The following is a 19147-nucleotide window of genomic DNA, read 5'->3' on the forward strand; positions in this document are numbered from 1 at the left end:
GCCGGGAACTAGGAGCCCCTTTGGAAGGCTGGGGAGAATGTGAGCTAGATGGAAATCAGGCATTCATTGATTTAGCAAATATTCACAGGCCATCTGCCATGGGCCAGCCATCTAGACGCAGAGCAGATGGCAAAGAGGTCAAAGGACTCACCTGTGGTTTCAGGTGAAGACAAATACTGGGAAGAAATGAGGCTGGGAGAGGCTTAGAGAATCGTGGGACAGGGTGGTAGAAGAAGGCCTCCAGGAAGAAGTGACATTTTAGCAGAGCCCTTGATGACGTGATGAAGTGGGTCTTATGAGCTTGATACTGACCAGGATTCTTGACCTCCTTAATCAATAGAAATAGATAAGAGGCCAGATGAGAAATTCAGGCAAGGCTTAACAGGAGCTCCTGCGGCCCCAGGAAGGAGCAAAAACAAGACGTTTCCCTTGATTGCTCCTCGAGGAGGCTTGAGCAGGTTCCTTATACAGGTTGAAGATGGGAGTGGGTCCAGTGGTCAGGCTGGAGGGGTGGCTTAGATGGTTTGCTCACCCCTTTGGTCATGTTGAGGGCAGGGGGCATGGGCAGTACCCTGCTTTTGCTCCCAGCTCTTCAGAAGCAGCAGTTGGGTGGCTTTGTTTTTGGTCTTGTATTTTTTGTATCTTGTCTAGAATTTGTCCCCATTGTGCATGCACGCAGTTGTTTTTAGTCCCTTATACCTTCTTTATATTGTGTTGCTTGAGGAGATGTCTGTCCAGGAGCAAGCACTGAAGTAACGGTCTCAGATCCCAGCAAAGAGGGGAGGGGCTCCAAGCACGGGAGCATCAATGCCAAAGGCCCAGTGGAGGGAGTGAGCTAGTGGTGCTGGAGAAACTCAGGGAAGCCTCTGTGCCTGGAGAGGCTAATAGGCAGGTAAGGGCTTGGGCCCCTGGAAGGACTCTGGTTTGGCATCTATGTGAGGGACAGGCTGGAGGAGCTGAGCAGGGTCAGGTGGGGATCTACCCATGTGTGTAGGGTCAGGAGTGAGTGTAGAGAGCCAGGAGGAGGCTACTGAAAACCTGGGCCCCTGCAGCCATGACCAGGTGCTGATGGTGCAGGTGGAGATCAAGGCTGGATTTGGGGTTGATTTTTTAATATCATGTTTATTTATTTATGCATTTATTTGTGGCTGTACTGGGTCTTCGTTGTCGCACAGGTCTTTTCTCTAGCTGTGGCGAGTGGAGGTTATTCTTCTTTGTGGTGTGTGGGGTTCTTGTTGCAGTGGCTTGGGCTTCAATAGTTGTGGCATGTGGGCTCAAAAGTTGCAGTTCTCAGGCTTCAAAGTACAGGCTCATAGTCGTCGCTCACTTTCATTCTTTCTTAACTATCATCTCCAGTCCCTGAAGAAATGAAATGAGAAGTGAAAGTGTTAGTCAGTCAGTCAGGTCTGACTCTGTGCAACCCCATGGACTGTAGCCCACTAGTCTCCTCTGTCCATGGAATTCTCCAGGCAAGAATACTGGAGTGAGTTGCATTCCCTTCACCAGGGGGTCTTCCTGACACTGTGACCGAACCCGGGTCTCCTGCATTGCAGGCAGATTCTTCACCATCTGAGCACCAGGGAAGCCTCCTTGAAGGAATATTTGCTCTTTTTCTTTTTTTCTTTTGGAATATTTGCTCTTAAAGACAACGACAGGAAGCTTAGAACCTCATCCGTCCTTTGCTTTTATCCAGATGTCATGGGCACTGCTCCCAAGTGCAGTTCAATCCTTGGAGGACAGAGTCCAGAATGTACTTTTGGGTGTCCAGCACGATGATGAGTGTATGATGGAGCTCCATGTATACAAGCTGATTATAAACTAAGGTGGATGAACAATACTGAGTAGACATGCAGGAAACAAAAGCTATCACAAGGTCGTATTAACATGTGTTCACATGTTGGCACATGTGTCAGATGAGGTCAAAGATTGAGACAATTCACCAAGAAGGTATTAGGAAAAGAGCCCATGGAGGTAGCTGGACTTCTACCACCATGAAGTAGCCTTTCAGAAAGGTAACTTACAATTCAATTCCATCAAGCTCACGATAAATGTTAAGAAAACAGAAATCAGCATACCTAGGGCTGGCATCTGGTATTTACCAAGCCGATGTCTTCAGAGGTCTTGGTTTGGAGGTGTGAGAAGGGCATCCTCCCCCGAGAGCTCCCCCCCACCCCAGCCCCACCCCCAGGCTCTGTGAAGCTGTGGGAACCACCTGCAGACAGCGGGAGTTACAGGTGTGGTCTGTTGATTCCTTTAGTGAGTGAAGGGAGGGGTCAGTCACAATAGAGACCATCAGTCAGGAAGCTTCAGTCTTCTCACGGCTGGCCTTTGAAGATAGCTTTTCATTCTAAGAAAAGTGAGTTAACCTCGATAAGGCATTTCCTGGTATACGGAAGTAAGTTTTTTTAAAAAAAAAAAAAAAAAAAGATATACATTTTAGTGTTATAATCATCATTGCTCCAGAAGTGGTTCATTCTTAGAAGAGAAAAATGTGTTTGAGTAGAAGCTGTATTTCAGAATCCAAAACTGCCTTTTTCCCTTGGGGTAGCAAGCTTTGTCTCTTTTCAGATGTTCAAATGTAAGATTTGCAATTCATTTTATTTTGAAGTGATTTCATCTTTTGATGTCCTCAAGGGAAGAAGATAATACTTTAAAATATAATTTTTACATTTCACAATTAAAGGTGAAATGTGAAAGCCTTTTCCCCTGAGGTGGAGAACAATATAAGGAGATTCACTATATATAGATATATATCATATGTATTCAATATTTGATATGCAAGCCAGGGAAATAAAACCAGGAGAAGGAGGAGGAGGGAGAGCGAAGGAGGAAGAAGAAAGAATAAGGAAAAAAGAAAAAAGAAGAGAAGAAAAAAGAAATGAATAATGGAAGGAAGTTTCGAAAGAGAGAAGGGAAGAAGTAAGCAAGGGATGGAGAATTTTTAAAAGAAAATATGTAGTGGCTAATAAAAAGAAATAAAGCTATTATTGATTAATAGACAAAATTATTTTGCACATAGAATATCTTTAAAATTCTAAAGATAAACTATTAGAATTAACAAATTAGTCAAGCAAGACTGGTGAATATAATTTAAATATAAAATAATGTGAAACCAATAGTATTTTGATCTCTGAGCAACAGAATCAGAACATGAAATTTCAAAAAGATATAATTTACAATGCATCAATAATAATCAAATATCTAAGAATAATTGAATCGATATTGCAAAATGTGAAAATTAAGAGGGAAACTTCACTGAAATGGAATTCAGAGGCCAGAAGGGGGAGCTCTCGCAGACATACAGGTAGAAATGCCAATTTCAGGACGAACTATCAATAACAGACCCCAACAGAAGAATCAAGAGGAAAGAATTACCAGTAATGAGATCCCATCAGGAAAAGATACACACTGCATCTTCTTCAAGGCATTGACCGACTCGGTAACTCAGCCAATGAGAAACCATCATCACCTTGAACTCTCACTTTTCTCCAATGGACTTAGTTCAAAATAAGCCGTCCCAACCTCCTCTTTTTTAACTAAAAGTAATGTTCCTTTCCTTTATTTACTGGACTTGTCCATGATTTTTACTTTGATTTGCTTGTCCCAAATTGCAATTCTTTATTCTCAAATGAACCCATTTTTACTGGTAAAATAACTGACTTGTATTTTTTTAAGATCAACAATCTGGACACGGAGATTATGTAACAATTGGGAGTGCCTGGAACGTTGGCAGCTCACATAAGATGGTCAAATTCCTTGAAAAACAATTCGAGAAAACAGAAGACTAGTCCTATACCACTTAAATAAATTAAATCTACAGTTTAAAGTGAAAGTGAAAGCGTTAGTCACTCAGTTGTGTTCGAATCTTTGCAACCCCATGGACTGCAGCCCACCAGGCTCCTCTGTTCATGGGGATTCTCCAGGCAAGAATACTGGAGTAGGTTGCCATGCCCCTCTCCAGGGGATCTTCCCCACCCAGGGATCTAACTCAGGTCCCCTGCATTGCAGGCAGATACTTTACCATCTGAGCCACTTCACCCAAAAGAGGTGAAGGCTCTGATGACTTCGCTGATAAATTTTTTCAAGTAATTGAAGAAAGAAACTATATCAACCTTACAAAAACTCAAGAACTTGGAAAGCGATAGCACCTACCAACTTATTTATGAGAGCAGAATAACACTGACCCTTAGGGTGACCAACTGACCCCTCAAATTCCTGGGACTGAGGGGGTTTCCAAGGATAGGAAATTTTCATGCTAAGACCAAGAAATTCACAGGTCAATCAGAATGAATTTGATCACTCTACTGACAAAACCTGACAAGGAAATTACAAGAAAACAACTGGCAATACTAACTTACAATTACTGGTGCAAAAATTTTAAGCAAAGCATTAACAAATTGATTCCAGCAAGCCAGGTGGTGCTAGTGTTAGAGAACCTGCATGCTGATATAGGAGGCATAAGAGAAATGGGTTTGATCCCTGGGTCAGGAAGATTCCCTGGAGGAGGAAATGGCAAGCCACTCCGGTATTCTTGCTGGAAGAATCCCATGGAAAGAGGAGCCTGGCAGGAGTCCATGGGGCCACAAAGAGTCGGACACAACTGAGCATGCGCACACCAATATAGAAAAAGGGTAACATATTATGGCCAAGGAGGTTTTATCTTTGGAAAATAAGATTGATTTAACATTCAAGAGTCCATTGGTATCAAACTCTCTAAGGCCAGGTTTTCTTCATATACTTCAACCAGAACTACAAATATTGATGCTGATTTAATGCAGAAGCAAAAGTGAGAATTCAGGTGTCTTCTAATGTTAAGTTGGATACTAAAGAGATTTGCAAAAATGTAAAACATGCCAATCTTATCAGTAATTTTTTTGTTTTGTAAAATATAGTTTTCTGTCACCAAAATATGATATTTACATTAACATATAACGGTTTATTTTTGTTATTTTTAAATGGATTAATAAAATTATTTTAATTTGTTGGTTTTTTAAAAAGTCAATTGGTATAATTATCGAATAAAGAAGGAAAACAATATGATCACCATAAGAGATGCAGAAAAACCATAAGATAAAATTTAATATCTATTAATGACATTTTAACACACTCCAGTAAACCAGGAGTGAAAAGGATTTTCTTTTATTTGATAAAGACTGCCTACCAAAAAGTCACTTTTATGGAGGTCTTTGCCAGACAATATGGCAAAAAGAGGAAATAAAGTTCATAAATATTAAATAAATGAAGTTTATAAATATTAAAAAGTGAGGGGGAAACAGTCCTTATTTGAGGATTACATAATTGTGTACATATGAAATTCAAGAGAATCTACAAAATATTAGAATTAATGTGACCTCTGTCAGATTACTGGATGTGATGTCAGTACACACAAATCAGTCATGTTTTTATACACAGGCAGCAAACAAATGTAAGTAGAAATTATTTTTAAACAACAGTACCAAAAACAAGCAACATGAAGGAATGAACCTAATGACAGAAGTATAAAGCCCTAAAAACTGCAAAGCACTATTAAGAGAAATTAAATAGACAGATATATCATGTTTAGAGAATGAAAGACTCAGTATTGTTGAAATTGATCTACAGAGTCAGCAAAATCTCAAACAAAATCCCAGAAGGATTTGTTTTCTGTTTTTTTTGGTGGAAATTGGCACACTGCTTTTTATTGTCCTTTGGATTCCTTTTCTTTCCTTTTTTAAAATCAATTTTATTGAGGTTTAGTTTACACACTATAAAATGCATTCATCCTAAGTATTAGTTCAGTCATTCTAAGTGTTTAGTTCAGATCTATGTGCCTATATAGTCACCACCTAATCGCGAAATAGAACATTTCCATTATCCTGCAGGGCCCCTAGATACACTAGTTTTGGTCAACCACTTGATCTGCTTTCTGTTTCTATAGATTAGTTTTACCATTTTTAGGATTTCATTTAAATAAAATCATATAGCATGATTTTGTTTCTGGCTTTTTTTTAGCCAACATAATGTTCTTTTAAATTCATCCATGATATTGCATGAATCTACAGTGTGTTCCTTATTATAGATAAATGTCATTCCATTGATTGACTATACCATAATTTGTGTATCCATTCACCAGTTGATGGACATGTGAATTTTTTCCGGTTTGGGTCTCCTATGAATAAAGCCATGACGGAGGTCCAGGTACAAGTTTTACTGGACATATATCTTTATTTCTCCCTGGAAGATTGCTAGGATTGACTTGGTCATATAGCAAATGTATGTTTAACTCAAGAAACTCAAATGTCAAAATGTTGGACAATTTTGCATTCCCACCAACACCATATGAGAGTTCCAATTATTCCACAGCCTTGCCAAAACTTGGTACTGTCTGTCTTTTCAAATTTAGCTCTTCTTGTAGGTGTGTTTGGGCTTCCCTCAGACTGTAAAGAATCTGCCTGCAACGTGAGAGACTTGGGTTCAATCCCTGGGTTGGGAAGATCCCTTGGAGGAGGACGTGGCAACCCACTCCAGTATTCTTGCCTCGAAAATCACCATGGACAGAGGAGCCTGGCGGCCTACAGTCTATAGGGATGCAGAGAGGCAGACGTGACTGAGTGACTAGCACAGCACAGTAAGTGTATTCGGCATCACATTGTGGTTTCAATTTTCATTTCCCTGATGACTAATGATATTGAATAGCTTTCACATCCTCAATAGCCATTTCTGTATCTTTTTGTGTTAAGTGTTCACTTAGATCTTTTGCCTGTTTCTAAACTGGATTGTTTGTTTTCTTATTATTGATAAAAGTATATATATATATATATATACGAAGAGTGGGACACAACTGAGCGACTAACACTTTCATTTTGGGGCTTCCCTGGTGACTTGATGATAAAGAATCTGCCTGCAATGCTGGAGACTCAGGTTTGGTTCCTGGGTTGGGAAGACCCCCTGGAGAAATGAATGGCAACCCACTCCTGTATCCTTGTCTGGAGAATCCCATGGACAGAGGAACCTGGCAGGCTACAGCTCATGGGATTGCAAAGAGTGGGACACGACTGAATGACTAACACTACTATACCCACAGTAGATACATATACAATTATATTATATTATATTATATCATGGATTTAAGTCCTTTGTCAGGCATGTATATGATGATATCCTATCCCTGTCTGTGCATCGCCTTTTTATTTTCCTTATGATGCCTTTTAAAGAGTAAATGTTTTCCATTTTGAAGCCAAATTTATCAATTTTCTGCTTGTAAGATTCATGCTTTTTATGTACTAAGAAAACTTGGCAATCTCCAACATAGGAAAGATTTCTTTTTTCTTTTAGAAGTTCCACAGTTTTAGCTTTTACATTTAGGTCCATCATACATTTTGAGTTAATTTGGGGACATGATGTGAAGAAAGTGTTGAGATTCATACTTTCTCCATACTGAAATGCAGTTTACAGCACTATTTGTTGAAAGCATTATCCTCTCCCCTATGAATTACATCAGCTTCCCTGGAGGCTTAGACTGTAAAAAGTTTGCCTGCCAATGTGGGAGACCCAGGTTCGATCCTTGGGTCAGGAAGATCCCCTGGAGAAGGGAATGGCAACCCTCTCCAGTGTTCTTGCTTGGAGAATCCCATGGACAGAGGAGCCTGGCGGGCTACAGTCCATAGAGTCACAAAGCATTGGACACGACTGAGTGACTAACACTTTAGGAATTACATTGGCCTCTTTGTTGAGAACCAGTATGGCAACATATGAGAGTCTTTCTGCACCTTCCAATGGCTCACTACAGCAACCTGACTTTTAAATTTATATGAAAAATCAAAGGGTATAGAGCAGCAAGACAACCTTGAAGAAGGAGACAATATCAGAGGGTTCAGTACACAGTAATTAAAATAGTGTAATGTGGACACAAAATTGAACAAGTGAAATAATAAAGCATAATAGAGTCAGAAACAGGCTGATTCTTATTCAATCAATTGACTTACAGTAAACATTCTACTGCAATTCACTGGGCAAAGGATCCTCCTTTCAATGAAGAAAAACGTGGGGAAATAAATGAACTTTCACTTCTACCTCCCACCATATATAAAATTAACTTAAATGGATAGTAGAGCTTAATATGAATTGTAAGCTTGGTAAAGTGCCAAGAAGAAAACATAGGAGACTATCTACATCCATATTGTATTAACAGTGATTTATTCAACAAGATGTAGAAAATCCTAACAATAAGAGAAAAGATTGCTAAATTAATTAAATGTTGTTCCTCCCAAAGACATTACTAAGAGATGTTTAAAAAGCAAACCACAGCTTGGAAGAAATTATTGCATGTGCTCATTCACTTCAGTCATGTCCAGCTCTTTGCGACCCCATGGACTGTAGCCCTCCAGACTCCTCTGTCCATGGGGATTCTCCAGGCAAGAATACTAGAGTGAGTTGCCATGCTCTCAGCCAGGGGATCTTCCCAACCCAGGGATTGAACCTAAGTCTCCTGTGTCTCCCACATTGCAGTAGGAGTCTTTACCCACTGAGCTGGAAGGCCAGAAAAAGTTATTCAGTTCAGTTCAGTTGCTCAGTCATGTCTGACTCTTTGTGATCCCATGGACTGCAGCACGCCAGGCTTCCCTGTCCTTCACCATCTCCTGAAGTTTGCTCAAACTCATGTCCATTGAGTCAGTGATACCATCCAACCATCTCATCCTCTGTCGTCCCCTTCTCCTCCTGCCTTCAATCTTTCCCAGCATCAGGGTCTTTTCTAATGAGTTGGTTCTTCACATCAGGTGGCCAAAGTATTGGAGCTTCAGCTTCAGCATCAGTCCTTCCAATGAATATTCAGGGCTGATTTCCTTTAGGATTGACTGGTTTGATCTCCTTGCAGTCCAAGTGACTCTCAAGAGACTTCTCTAACACCACAGTTCAAAAGCATCAATTCTTTAGCCTCAGCCTTCTTTATGGTCCAACTCTCACATCCATACCTGACTGCTGGGAAAACCATAGCTTTGACTAGACACTCCTTAGTTGGCAAAGTATTGTCTTTGCTTTTTATATGCTGTCTAGGTTGGTCATAGCTTTTCTTCCAAGGAGCAAGCGTCTTTTAATTTCTTGGCTGCAGTCACCATCTGCAGTGAATTTGGAGCCCACAAAAATAAAGTCTGTCACTGTTTCCACTGTTCCCCATCTATTTACCATGAAGTGATGGGACCAGACGTCATGATCTTCGTTTTTTGAATGTTGAGTTTTCAGCCAGCTTTTTCACTCTCCTCTTTCACTTTCATAAGAGGCTTTTTAGTTCCTCATCACTTTCTGCCATAAGGGTGGTGTCATCTGAATATCTGAGGTTATTGATATTTCTCCCGGCAATCTTGATTCCAGCTTGTGCTTCACCCAGCCCAGCATTTCACGTGATGTACTCTGCATACAAGTTAAATAAGCAGGGTGATAATAGACAACCTTGACGTACTCCTTTCCCAATTTGGAACCAGTCTGTTGTTCCATGTCCAGTTCTAACGGTTGCTTCTTGACTTGCATACAGATTTCTTAGAAGGCAGGTAAGGTGGTCTGGTATTGCCATCTCTCTAAGAGTTTTCCACAACTTGTTGTGATCCATAGAGTCAAAGACTTTAGCATAGTCACTGAAGCAGAAGTAGGTGCTTTATACATGCACACACTACTATGTATACCATAGATGACTAATGAGAAACTACTGCACAGTTCAGGGAACTCTACTCACTGCTCTGTGTTGACCTAAGTGGGAAGGAAATCCAAAAAAGAGGGGATGTACCTACACATATAGATGATTACTGTACCACAGAAACACAGCATTATAAACAGTGATACTCGAATAAAAAATCTTTTAAAACTGATAAAACACTAAAAATTAATTAAAAATAAAATAATAAATGAAGTCATCCAACAAAAGATTCCTCTCCAGAGTTTCCACAAATGGATAAGAAAGCCCAAACAACCCAATTGAAAAATGGCGAACTGCTAGAAGAGGCCCTTCCCCTAAGAGGAAGTCCAGATGGCCAATAACCCATCTCAAGGTGCTCATGTCATCGCCCTCTGGGGAAATGCAAATTTAGAACCACAGTGAGATACCACGACACACCCCCAGATTGGCTGCAAGACTGATAACATCAAGTGTGGGCAGGAGCTTCAATCCGCTGCTGCCGAGGGAGCGAGCTGGTACGACTGCTGAGTGAAATTGCTTGGCAGTGTCTGATGGAGGATGCACACGTCCTGTGATCGCCCAGTCCTACCCTGAGACAGGTGCCTAACAGAAATGCGTGCATCGGGTGCTCAAAGGAATGTACCAAGAATGTCTGAAGCGGCAAAACTGAAAGGCACCCAAATGTACATCAACTGGGAACTAGAGAAATAAAGCATGGTGCCTTTATCTGATGGAACACTATACAGCAATACAGTGAAATAAGGTTACTCTCAACATGGATAAATTTCATGCTCGTGATTTTGGGCAAAAGGAACCAGACATGGGAGAGAACACACTATACAGTTCTGTTTCTGTCAGGTTCAAAGATGAGTAAAATGAATATACAAGTGAGAGCAACAGCTACCTTTTAGTGGGAAAGGGAGGAGAAAACGAGGAGGCTGGGGGTGGGGCACTGGGGCCCGGGGGGCTTCCAGATTCTGATGATGTTTAGAACAGAGGATCTCAGCTTTGACACTGGACCCTTCTTTGCTGTCGTGTAGGCTGCAGTATTCCTGGCCTCCCCCGACTAGGCACCGTTAGCAAACACCCCCTCATCTGGTTGTGACAATCAAAATGTCTCCCAACAATACCAGTGGTCCTAGGGAATGGGGGCCAAAATTCCCAGGTCGAGGACCTCTGTTTTACTGCTGGTCCTGGAGGATTGGGGAAGTCAGTTGACTAGGAAAATGCAAGGAACTGTAACGTAGGATTCATCAGCTTTTCTGCATGCATGTTAAACTTCATGAAGTTTTTACAGAAAAGAAGACAATGAACAACTAAAAGAGCCAAAAATTTTAGAACTGTGAGGGACAACAGATACAGTGTAGTTTAATGTCTTCTACAGATAGGCAAACTAAGATCCAGGTGGCTCACGGTTCTGCCAACCCAGTAGAGAACCCCACCCCAGATTCTCTTCCCCGAGCCTCCCTCCCCACCCATGCCAGGCAGACTCCTCCCAAGTGCAGCCCAAGTCAGAACCAAGGCCGATCCCATGACCTCCTGATTCCAAACCCCACTGTGGAAGAGGCTTGGTGGACCCTGCACCCACACTCTGCAAAGAGAACTCTGAAAAGCAGTATCTCATGCAAACAGGATATTAGCTTTGTCAGAAAGATCAGAAAGGGCTTGAGGTTTTCTTCTCAGCCTCAGCCTCTCAGCTTTATCTGCTCGCCTCAGTCTGTAGCAGGAAGCGATGGCAGCGGGAGAGACCCAGCTCTATGCCAAGGTCTTCAACAAACTCAAGTGCCGCAGCACCCCCTCCCTCCTGGACCCCCTCCTGGGCATGGGCTTCCCGGCGCACACCGCGTGAGTACCGCCCGGCCTGGTCCGGCTCCCCAGACCCCAAGCTGACCCTGCTGTGGCCACAGAACTGTGGGCGGCTCAGAGCCCTGACTTCCTGTCAAGGCGTGCACCCTGCAGGCCCGGGATTCATCTCAAAATGAGGCTTTTTCTGCTTTTATAAATGACACGAGCTTTGCCTTTTAAAGACAAACTCTGCTGTCTGGTAATGGTGGGATCCTGAAGTTTCTGAAATTGGAACCAGGGTTTGGAGATGCCTAGCTGTACCCCCTCTGTGGGCAGTTTGGATAATCACAGATGGCTTTTGAGACTTGTTTTGAAAGCCCCTAAGTCGGTCGGGGGCGGTCTCTGATGCTGGGACCTGTTGAAATACACAGGAATGTTACTTCTAAATGTGCGGAGAAACCCCTTGTGGGTAAGGCATCTTGACTGTGTGATAATGGACTGAAATGGTTAAGAAACCCCCAGAGTAGGGAGGATGTGATCTTAGGAGAAGGGCCACACACAGACAACTCCACCCTGAGCATCCCCGCCAGAGAGGGAAGGTGAAGGTGTTAGTCACAACACCATGGACTATAGCCTGCCAGGCTCCTCTGTCCATGGAACTGTCCAGGCAAGAATACTGGAGTGGGTTGCCATGCCCTCCTGCAGGGAAGGATCCCCCCAGGATGACGAGCTTTGACCCTGACAGTGGTGGCAGCTTCCACGTTGTTCTTAGATCTGGTCCTTTTCACGCCTGTATTCACGTGGATAATGCATCAGAAGTCCCCTTAGGTGACTGTGGATGTGGGAGGGGTCAAACTTGCCTTAAACAGATAACAAACCCCTGCCCAACTGCGCGGAATGACTGAGGCTGGACCCTTTTTCTCCCCAACCCAAATCAAGACTTTGTTTTCACATCGTGTTCATAGTAAACCCGGGGCGTGTGAGACAGGAACAGGATCAGGCATGTGCAGGTGCCTGCCGTAGTCTGGACATTATCCTGGGCACCGTCCATCAGGTGTAGACGAGGACAAATAAAAAGAAAGGGAAGTTTAGTGGAGCGGCAGGGCTGGAACCCCAGTCCCGGGGCCTGTAAAATTCACTCTTTATTATGTGACTGAAGTTGCTGTTGGAGGCATACTGAAAATTCCTTCCAATTTAAGGACTTTCCTGATGGTCCAGTGGTTAAGGCACCATACTTCCAATGCAAGGGGTGTGGGGAGCTAAGATCTCATGTGTCGCAAGGTGTGACCAAAATAAACCCTATTCCTTCCAGTTTAAACATTCGCTATGCGTTGGAGGTGGAGAAACATGTGTTAAATGTCTCCCTGGGGTGGGTGGGAGCACCCCGGTAAGTCTCCTGCTAACCTCTCCAGGTGGCCTCAGCCCCACCAGCATCCTCTGAAATAGCCCCACTGGGCAGTGGCCATCTCAGGTTCCTGGCGATATCCAGGCTAACTTTGAGGATGAATTGCCTTCATCAAACTTCATTCTGTCTAGATTGGGCCCCTTCGGTTACACTCAATTCACTCTACATACATCCCAGTTCCAAGGATGAGTAAGACACGGTTAAGCCCAGGGAGCTCGCAGATGGTTGGACAGGCAGACAGGCAACACAAGTCCATTGAGATGAGGGGCAAGGTGATCATGTGTCTGGTGGGGAAGCACAGGAGAGCTGCACGGGCACCCTCCTTGAGCACTTTAGGGAGGGCTTCCTGGAGGAAGGACACCTGAGCCAAGCCTGGATGACCCTGTGCCATTTCCCCTCGGGCATCTGGTCAGGGAGCCACGTGTACAAGCCAGGAACATGGCCCTGCACAGCTGCCTTGAAGATCTGAGAGTGCATGCGGGAGGGTCAGGAAGGTGGGATTCAGGCATGAGAGAACCTCAGGACATGAACCCTTGGTCTCCATGCCAGGGACTGGGGGTGGGGGCCAGGGAAGGGAAATCATGGGTGGGAGTGGAGAGATGCAAGCAGTCTGTGTTTCCAAAACCACAGTGATGCTGCAACAGAGGGTAGAGGCCTGGGCACTACATCCCGCCTCTGAGGTCTCAGCATCTAGCCCACTGGAGTCCCTCCTGAAGGTCCAGGGTGTTGTAGAGACATCCCCCAACCCCAACCTTTTCCAAAGAATGAAAGTTAGCATTCTGAGAACTCCTTGTGCTCTGCCTCCCACAGGCTCAAGGCTTTGGCAGCCACTGGAAGGAAGACGGCAGAGGAGGCGTCAAACTGGTGAGTGGGGGGCCTGCAGGTGTTGTAGGGTCTCTGTAGGGGAGCTGGGAGGTCCCCAGGATCCCCTGGGCATGCAGGCACCTCCATGCAGCCCACGGTGCCCAGGGAAAGCAGTAAAAAGCCCCCAGCTAGAACGGAAAACAAAAGAGATAAAACTTTGAACAACGCTTTCTTAAGACTTCTTAAAATTCTGATCTGATCCCAATGTGACTATCAATGAAGAAAAACATTCATGTGGTTTATTGAATAAACAAGAAAGAGACATTTTTGCTGATGTGAAATCAAGGTCACCACTCTCCCCCTCTGATGGAGGGAGAACTGGTAGGTGGTGGTGAAAGCCCCCAGGCCTTGGCACGTTGCACCTTAAGGGTGCTGGGTGCAAGGGAGCTCAGGGTTCCAGGCAGCCCTGCCAGCCTCCGGCTCTGCGGCTCTACCAGCCGCCCACTGCTACAAGCCTTGCTCTCCTGCCCCAGGAATCAAAGAGGACACCCTGTTCTCTAAAACTTGGGCCCGCCCTCATGTGCCATGATGCCATCATTCTGCCCCGCAGTGGGAAGTCCCCTCATGCTCCACCCTGGAATAGCTACAGAAAATCAAACAGAAGCCCCAGGTCCCACTAGCTGGGGGGCCGTCCCCAGAGCAGGATGGTGAACACCAGGGGCTCAGCGTGTCCTCAGCAGGAACCCCCTCCTCCTCCAAAAACTCTAGGCCAAGGGCAAAAATGCAACCCCTGTAGAGGAAAAAAAGAAACACCCAGGACCCTCTAGACTAGGCTGACTTTATTTTATTTTATTTGAATTGCCTATTTTTTTTCTTTTTTTATTTATCTTAATTGGAGGCTAATTATTTTATAATATGGTGGTGGTTTTTGCCATACATTGACATGAATCAGCCATGGGTGTACATGTATTCCCCATCCTGACCTTTCTTCCCACCTCCCTCCACATCCCATCCCTCAGGGTCATCCCAGTGCATCAGCTTTGACAACCCTGTCTCATGCATTGAACCTGGACTGGTGATCTATTTCACATATGATAATATACATGTTTCAATGCTAGTCTCTCAGATCATCCCACCCTCGCCTTCTCCCACAGAGTCCAAAAGTCTGTTCTTTACATCTGTGTCTCTTTTGCTGTCTCACATATAAGGTCATTGTTACCATCTTTCTAAATTCCATATATATGCATTAATATACTGTATTGGTGTTTTTCTTTCTAACTTCGAACTATGTAATAGGCTCCAGTTTCATCCATCTCATTAGAACTGATTCAAATGCATTCTTTTTAATAGCTGAGTAATATTCCATTGTGTATATGTACCACAGCTTCCTTATCCATTCGTCTGCCAAGGGACATCTAGGTTGCTTCCACGTCCTGACTATTATAAACAGTGCTGCAATGAATATCGGGGTACACGTGTCTCTTTCAATTCTGGTTTCCTCGGTGTGTGTGCCCAGCAGTGGGATTGCTGAGTCATATGGCAGTTCTACTTCCAGTTTTTTAAGGAATCTCCACACTGTTTTCCATAGCGGCTGTACTAGTTTGCATTCCCACCAGCAGTGTAAGATGGTTCCCTTTTCTCCACACCCTCTCCAGCATTTATTGTTTGTAGACTTTTCGATAGCAGCCATGCTGACCAGCATGAGATGGTACCTCATTGTGGTTTTGATTTGCATTTCTCTGATAATGAGTGATGTTGAGCATCTTTTCATGTGTTTGTTAGCTATCTGTATGTCTTCTTTGGAGAACTGTCTGTTTAGTTTTCTGGCCCATTTTTTGATTGGGTCATTTATTTTTCTGGAATTGAGCTGCAGGAGTTGATTGTATATTTTTGAGATTAATTCTTTGTCAGTTGCTTCATTTGCTCTTATTTTCTCGCATTCTGAAGGTTGTCTTTTCACTTTGCTTATAGTTTCCTTCGTTGTGCAAAAGCTTTTAAGTTTAATTAGGTCCCATTTGTTTATTTTTGCTTTTATTTCCATTGTTCTGGGAGGTGGGTCATAGAGGATCCTACTATGATTTACGTCAAGGAGTGTTTTGCCTATGTTTTCCTCCAGGAGTTTTACAGTTTCTGGTCTTACATTTAGATCTTTTATCCATTTTGAGTTTATTTTAAAGTCAGTGGCCAAAAAAATAAAAATAAAAAAAAAATAAAGTCAGTGGCCAAATTGGAATTAAAAAACGAACGTACCACTGTGAAAGTCGTGGTTGGTCCCTGCTGGTAGTGACTCAGCCAGACACACCAGCAGACCCGCCAAGGATTAGGGAGACCGTGAGTCCCCTGGACTCTGCAAGAGTGGCCCAACCTCACTGGTAATCAGGGGGGTGTAAATTAGTATGCCGTTAACAACAAAAGACAGCTTCAAGTAGTGGTGAGGATGAGGGGAAGGGGGTCTCTCTCTCTTACTTTCCTGGTTGCAATTTGGGATGAATATCAACACTGAAAATGTGGGTAGATGCTGCCTGGCAGTTCATGTCTTTGTGCATTCCTTGGAGAAACTCAAAGATCCTAAAAAGAATGTGCAGGGGACTTCCCTGGTGTTTGATCCAGTGATTAAGACTCTGCTTCCAATGCAGTGTTTGCAGGTTCTATCCCTAGTTAGCGAACTAGGATCCCACATGCCCTCAGAGAGTAGCCAAAAAAAATAAAGAATGTGAAAAGATCTTAATTACAGTGCTATGAAGTTTTAAAAGAAGAAAACGATCTAATTGTCCATCAGTGGTGTGGATGGATGAAGTATGGACTGTTTTACAGCCCTTAGAAGGTTCACTCTGACATACTTAATCAGATGTATGTGTATCAACAGGGAGAAATTACAAAAGCATATTGCTGAGTAAAAAATGCGAGTTGTAGTATAATTTGAGCAATAGCTTATGATTTAAGTAATATACACAAGTGCTATCTATGCACCTGTTACCTAAATGTCTATAAGGAAACAAAGCAGATTAAGAGTTGAGATTTCCTCTTCTAGAGTAGATAAGTGAGCTATGATAAAGGGAGCAAAGCTTTCTCTTTGGGGTTTTTTAATTGTTAAGAAGAAGGTATTTGTGTGTATCTCATGTCTTCTCCAGTGGTTGTACCCTGATTTCTAAATTTAATATTATATCACAAACATTTCTCTGAGCCATTAAAAATTATCCGAATCTATAATTTCCAGTGACTACATGATAAAGCTATTATCACTTTTGTAGTTTTTCCTTCTTTCCTGTTATAAATAATGGTATAATAAATATTTTATTCAGGCAGTGTTATCTACACTTTTTGCCTTGAATAAGTTTCTGGAAAGGATTTATTAGTTCAAATGGAAGGGGTATTTTAACACTCTTGATACATCTTGACAAATTGCTTTATGTAAAGGTTGTAGAAATTCATCCTTCAGTCTCTGGGCACCATTGACAAAATGAAGCATAGCTTCAATCCTCTGAAAGGCATTCTGTTAATTTTACAAGTGAGAAAAGTGGTATCTCGTGGTTGCCTCAGTTTTATTCATTTTTTATTATTGGTGAGGATGAACCTGACTTGGGGGCTGCATGTCATCTTTCATAGTATTTAAAGTAACTTTCTGGGACTTCCCTGGTGGCCCAGTAGTTAAGAACCCACCTTGCAACGGAGTGGACGAAGTACGATCACACATCCCTAGAAGCAGCTAAGCCCACGAGCCACAAATGCTGACGCCTACACGCTGCATCCAAAGACCCCACGTGCTGCAGCTAAGGCTTGCAACAGCCAAAGAAAAAGAAATGACTTTCTGAACTGGGAGAAAATAGAGTAGCTCCCTAAGTCCTGTCCAGGTCTTTGGGGCTTTGATGTTTATACTTAATTTGAAGACTGAGATAAAATTAAAATGCAGGTTTTTCCCAGAAAACTTCAACCCTAAGGAGATATCTGACCCAGAGAGACCATTAGAAAACCAGGTTTTGAGTATTTTGGTCACCTGCTCACCTTGTCTTGGTTGTTAGCCTGGGACAGACTAGCCAGGGTCTGAGACCTGGTTTCCCAGGTTGCGCCAGTGGTAAAGAAACTGCCTGCCAATGCAGGAGACATAAGAGACACAGGTTCTATCCCTGGGTCAGGAAGATCCACTGGAGAAGGAAATGGCAACCCACTCCAGTACTCTTGCCTGGAGCATCCCATGGACAGAGGAGCTTGGGGGGCTACAGTCCTTGAGGTTGCAAAGTCAGACACGACTGAAGTGACTCAGCCCAGCAGAGAGACCTGGGTGGATGCCCAGCTCCTCTGCGATCACACTCAGCCCTGTGCTCGGTGGGTTCTGCCTGGGCCCAGACAACCTGGCGCTCTCCACATGGCCGGTTGTTCCGAGTCACCGTCAGCACTGCCCTCTGCCCTCCCTGGGGAAGGACTCGCTTGGCCACAGTGCCAGGTGACAGCGTCCCTTCCTCTCTTCCAGGCTACACTGCCATCGCAATGACCCCTCTCTGGATGACCCCATCCCCCAGGAGTACGCCCTGTTCCTCTGCCCCACGGGTCCCCTGCTGGACAAGCTGCAAGACTTCTGGAGAGAGAGCCGGCGGCAGTGCGCCAAGAACAGAGCCCACGAGGTCTTTCCTCACATAACGCTCTGTGACTTCTTCACGGTGAGTTGGCCCAGGGCACATTTAATTCTCATTGACATAGCAGCTGAGTCATTTCCTGTAATAACTAGGTGGTGATGGGGCAAAACTAAGGGGTTTATTTTCACAGAGTGGTCCACAACAGTGATGTTTGCATGAGATAGCCTTTACTTTCTTCCTCATCTTCATCTGGTCAACTCCTATTCATCCTTCAGAACCCAACTCATTTATCCTCTCCCTTTTTAAGTCTTCCCCACCTCCCCAGGCAGGCTTCCCTGATGGTTCTTTGGTAAAGAATTCACCTGCATTGTAGGAGATGCAGGTTTGATCCCTGGATCGGGAAGATCCCCTGGAGAAGGAAATAGAAACCCATTCTGGTATTCTTGCCTAGAAAATCCCACGGACAGAAGAGCCTGATGGGCTACTGTCCATGGGGTTGTAACAGAGTCAACAACTAAACAGCAACATCTCCCCAGCTAGAAGCGTTGCTGCGCTCTGTGCTCCCACCATCCTTTCATTTCTCTATCTAGTGACGTTTTTCCTGCTGCATGGCAGTGTGTCTGATGCAACTTGACTTCCCTCACTGGACTGAAACCTTCAAGGGAGGGAGGAGGCTTCGCTTACTATTGTACCCACAGAGACTAGCAAGTGCCTCAGCCTGAGTGGGGGCTTCACAAACCTGTGATGGACCAATTAGTGAACAGATTGACCAGTCACAGATGCAGGACTTCTTCCTGCCCTGGGGATCAGCTCTCTGACTCGGAAGAGGTCAGAGAGGCAGTTCTACAGGCGTCCTGGGAAGGTGAGAAGGACTGGACTGCTCAAGGACAAGAGGGAGGCATGAAAATGAGAGGAGGGAAGGACACCACTGGGGCT

General features: G+C 43.8%; 1 protein-coding gene across 2 annotated transcripts in view; it reads left to right on the forward strand.

Moving 5' to 3' along the window:
- Positions 1-11378: 11378 nt before the first annotated feature.
- The window catches only part of UBASH3A (ubiquitin associated and SH3 domain containing A), a 36672-nt gene continuing 28903 nt past the window's right edge, over positions 11379-19147 (forward strand). For both annotated transcript variants that reach the window (XM_065943317.1, XM_065943318.1), the window contains exons 1-3: positions 11379-11491; positions 13647-13700; positions 18109-18295. In XM_065943317.1, coding sequence (XP_065799389.1) covers positions 11379-11491; positions 13647-13700; positions 18109-18295 — 354 coding nt within the window. The remainder of the gene's footprint in view (positions 11492-13646; positions 13701-18108; positions 18296-19147) is intronic.

The sequence above is a fragment of the Muntiacus reevesi genome, chromosome 8 (assembly GCF_963930625.1).
Source record: "Muntiacus reevesi chromosome 8, mMunRee1.1, whole genome shotgun sequence".
Lineage (NCBI taxonomy): Eukaryota > Metazoa > Chordata > Mammalia > Artiodactyla > Cervidae > Muntiacus > Muntiacus reevesi.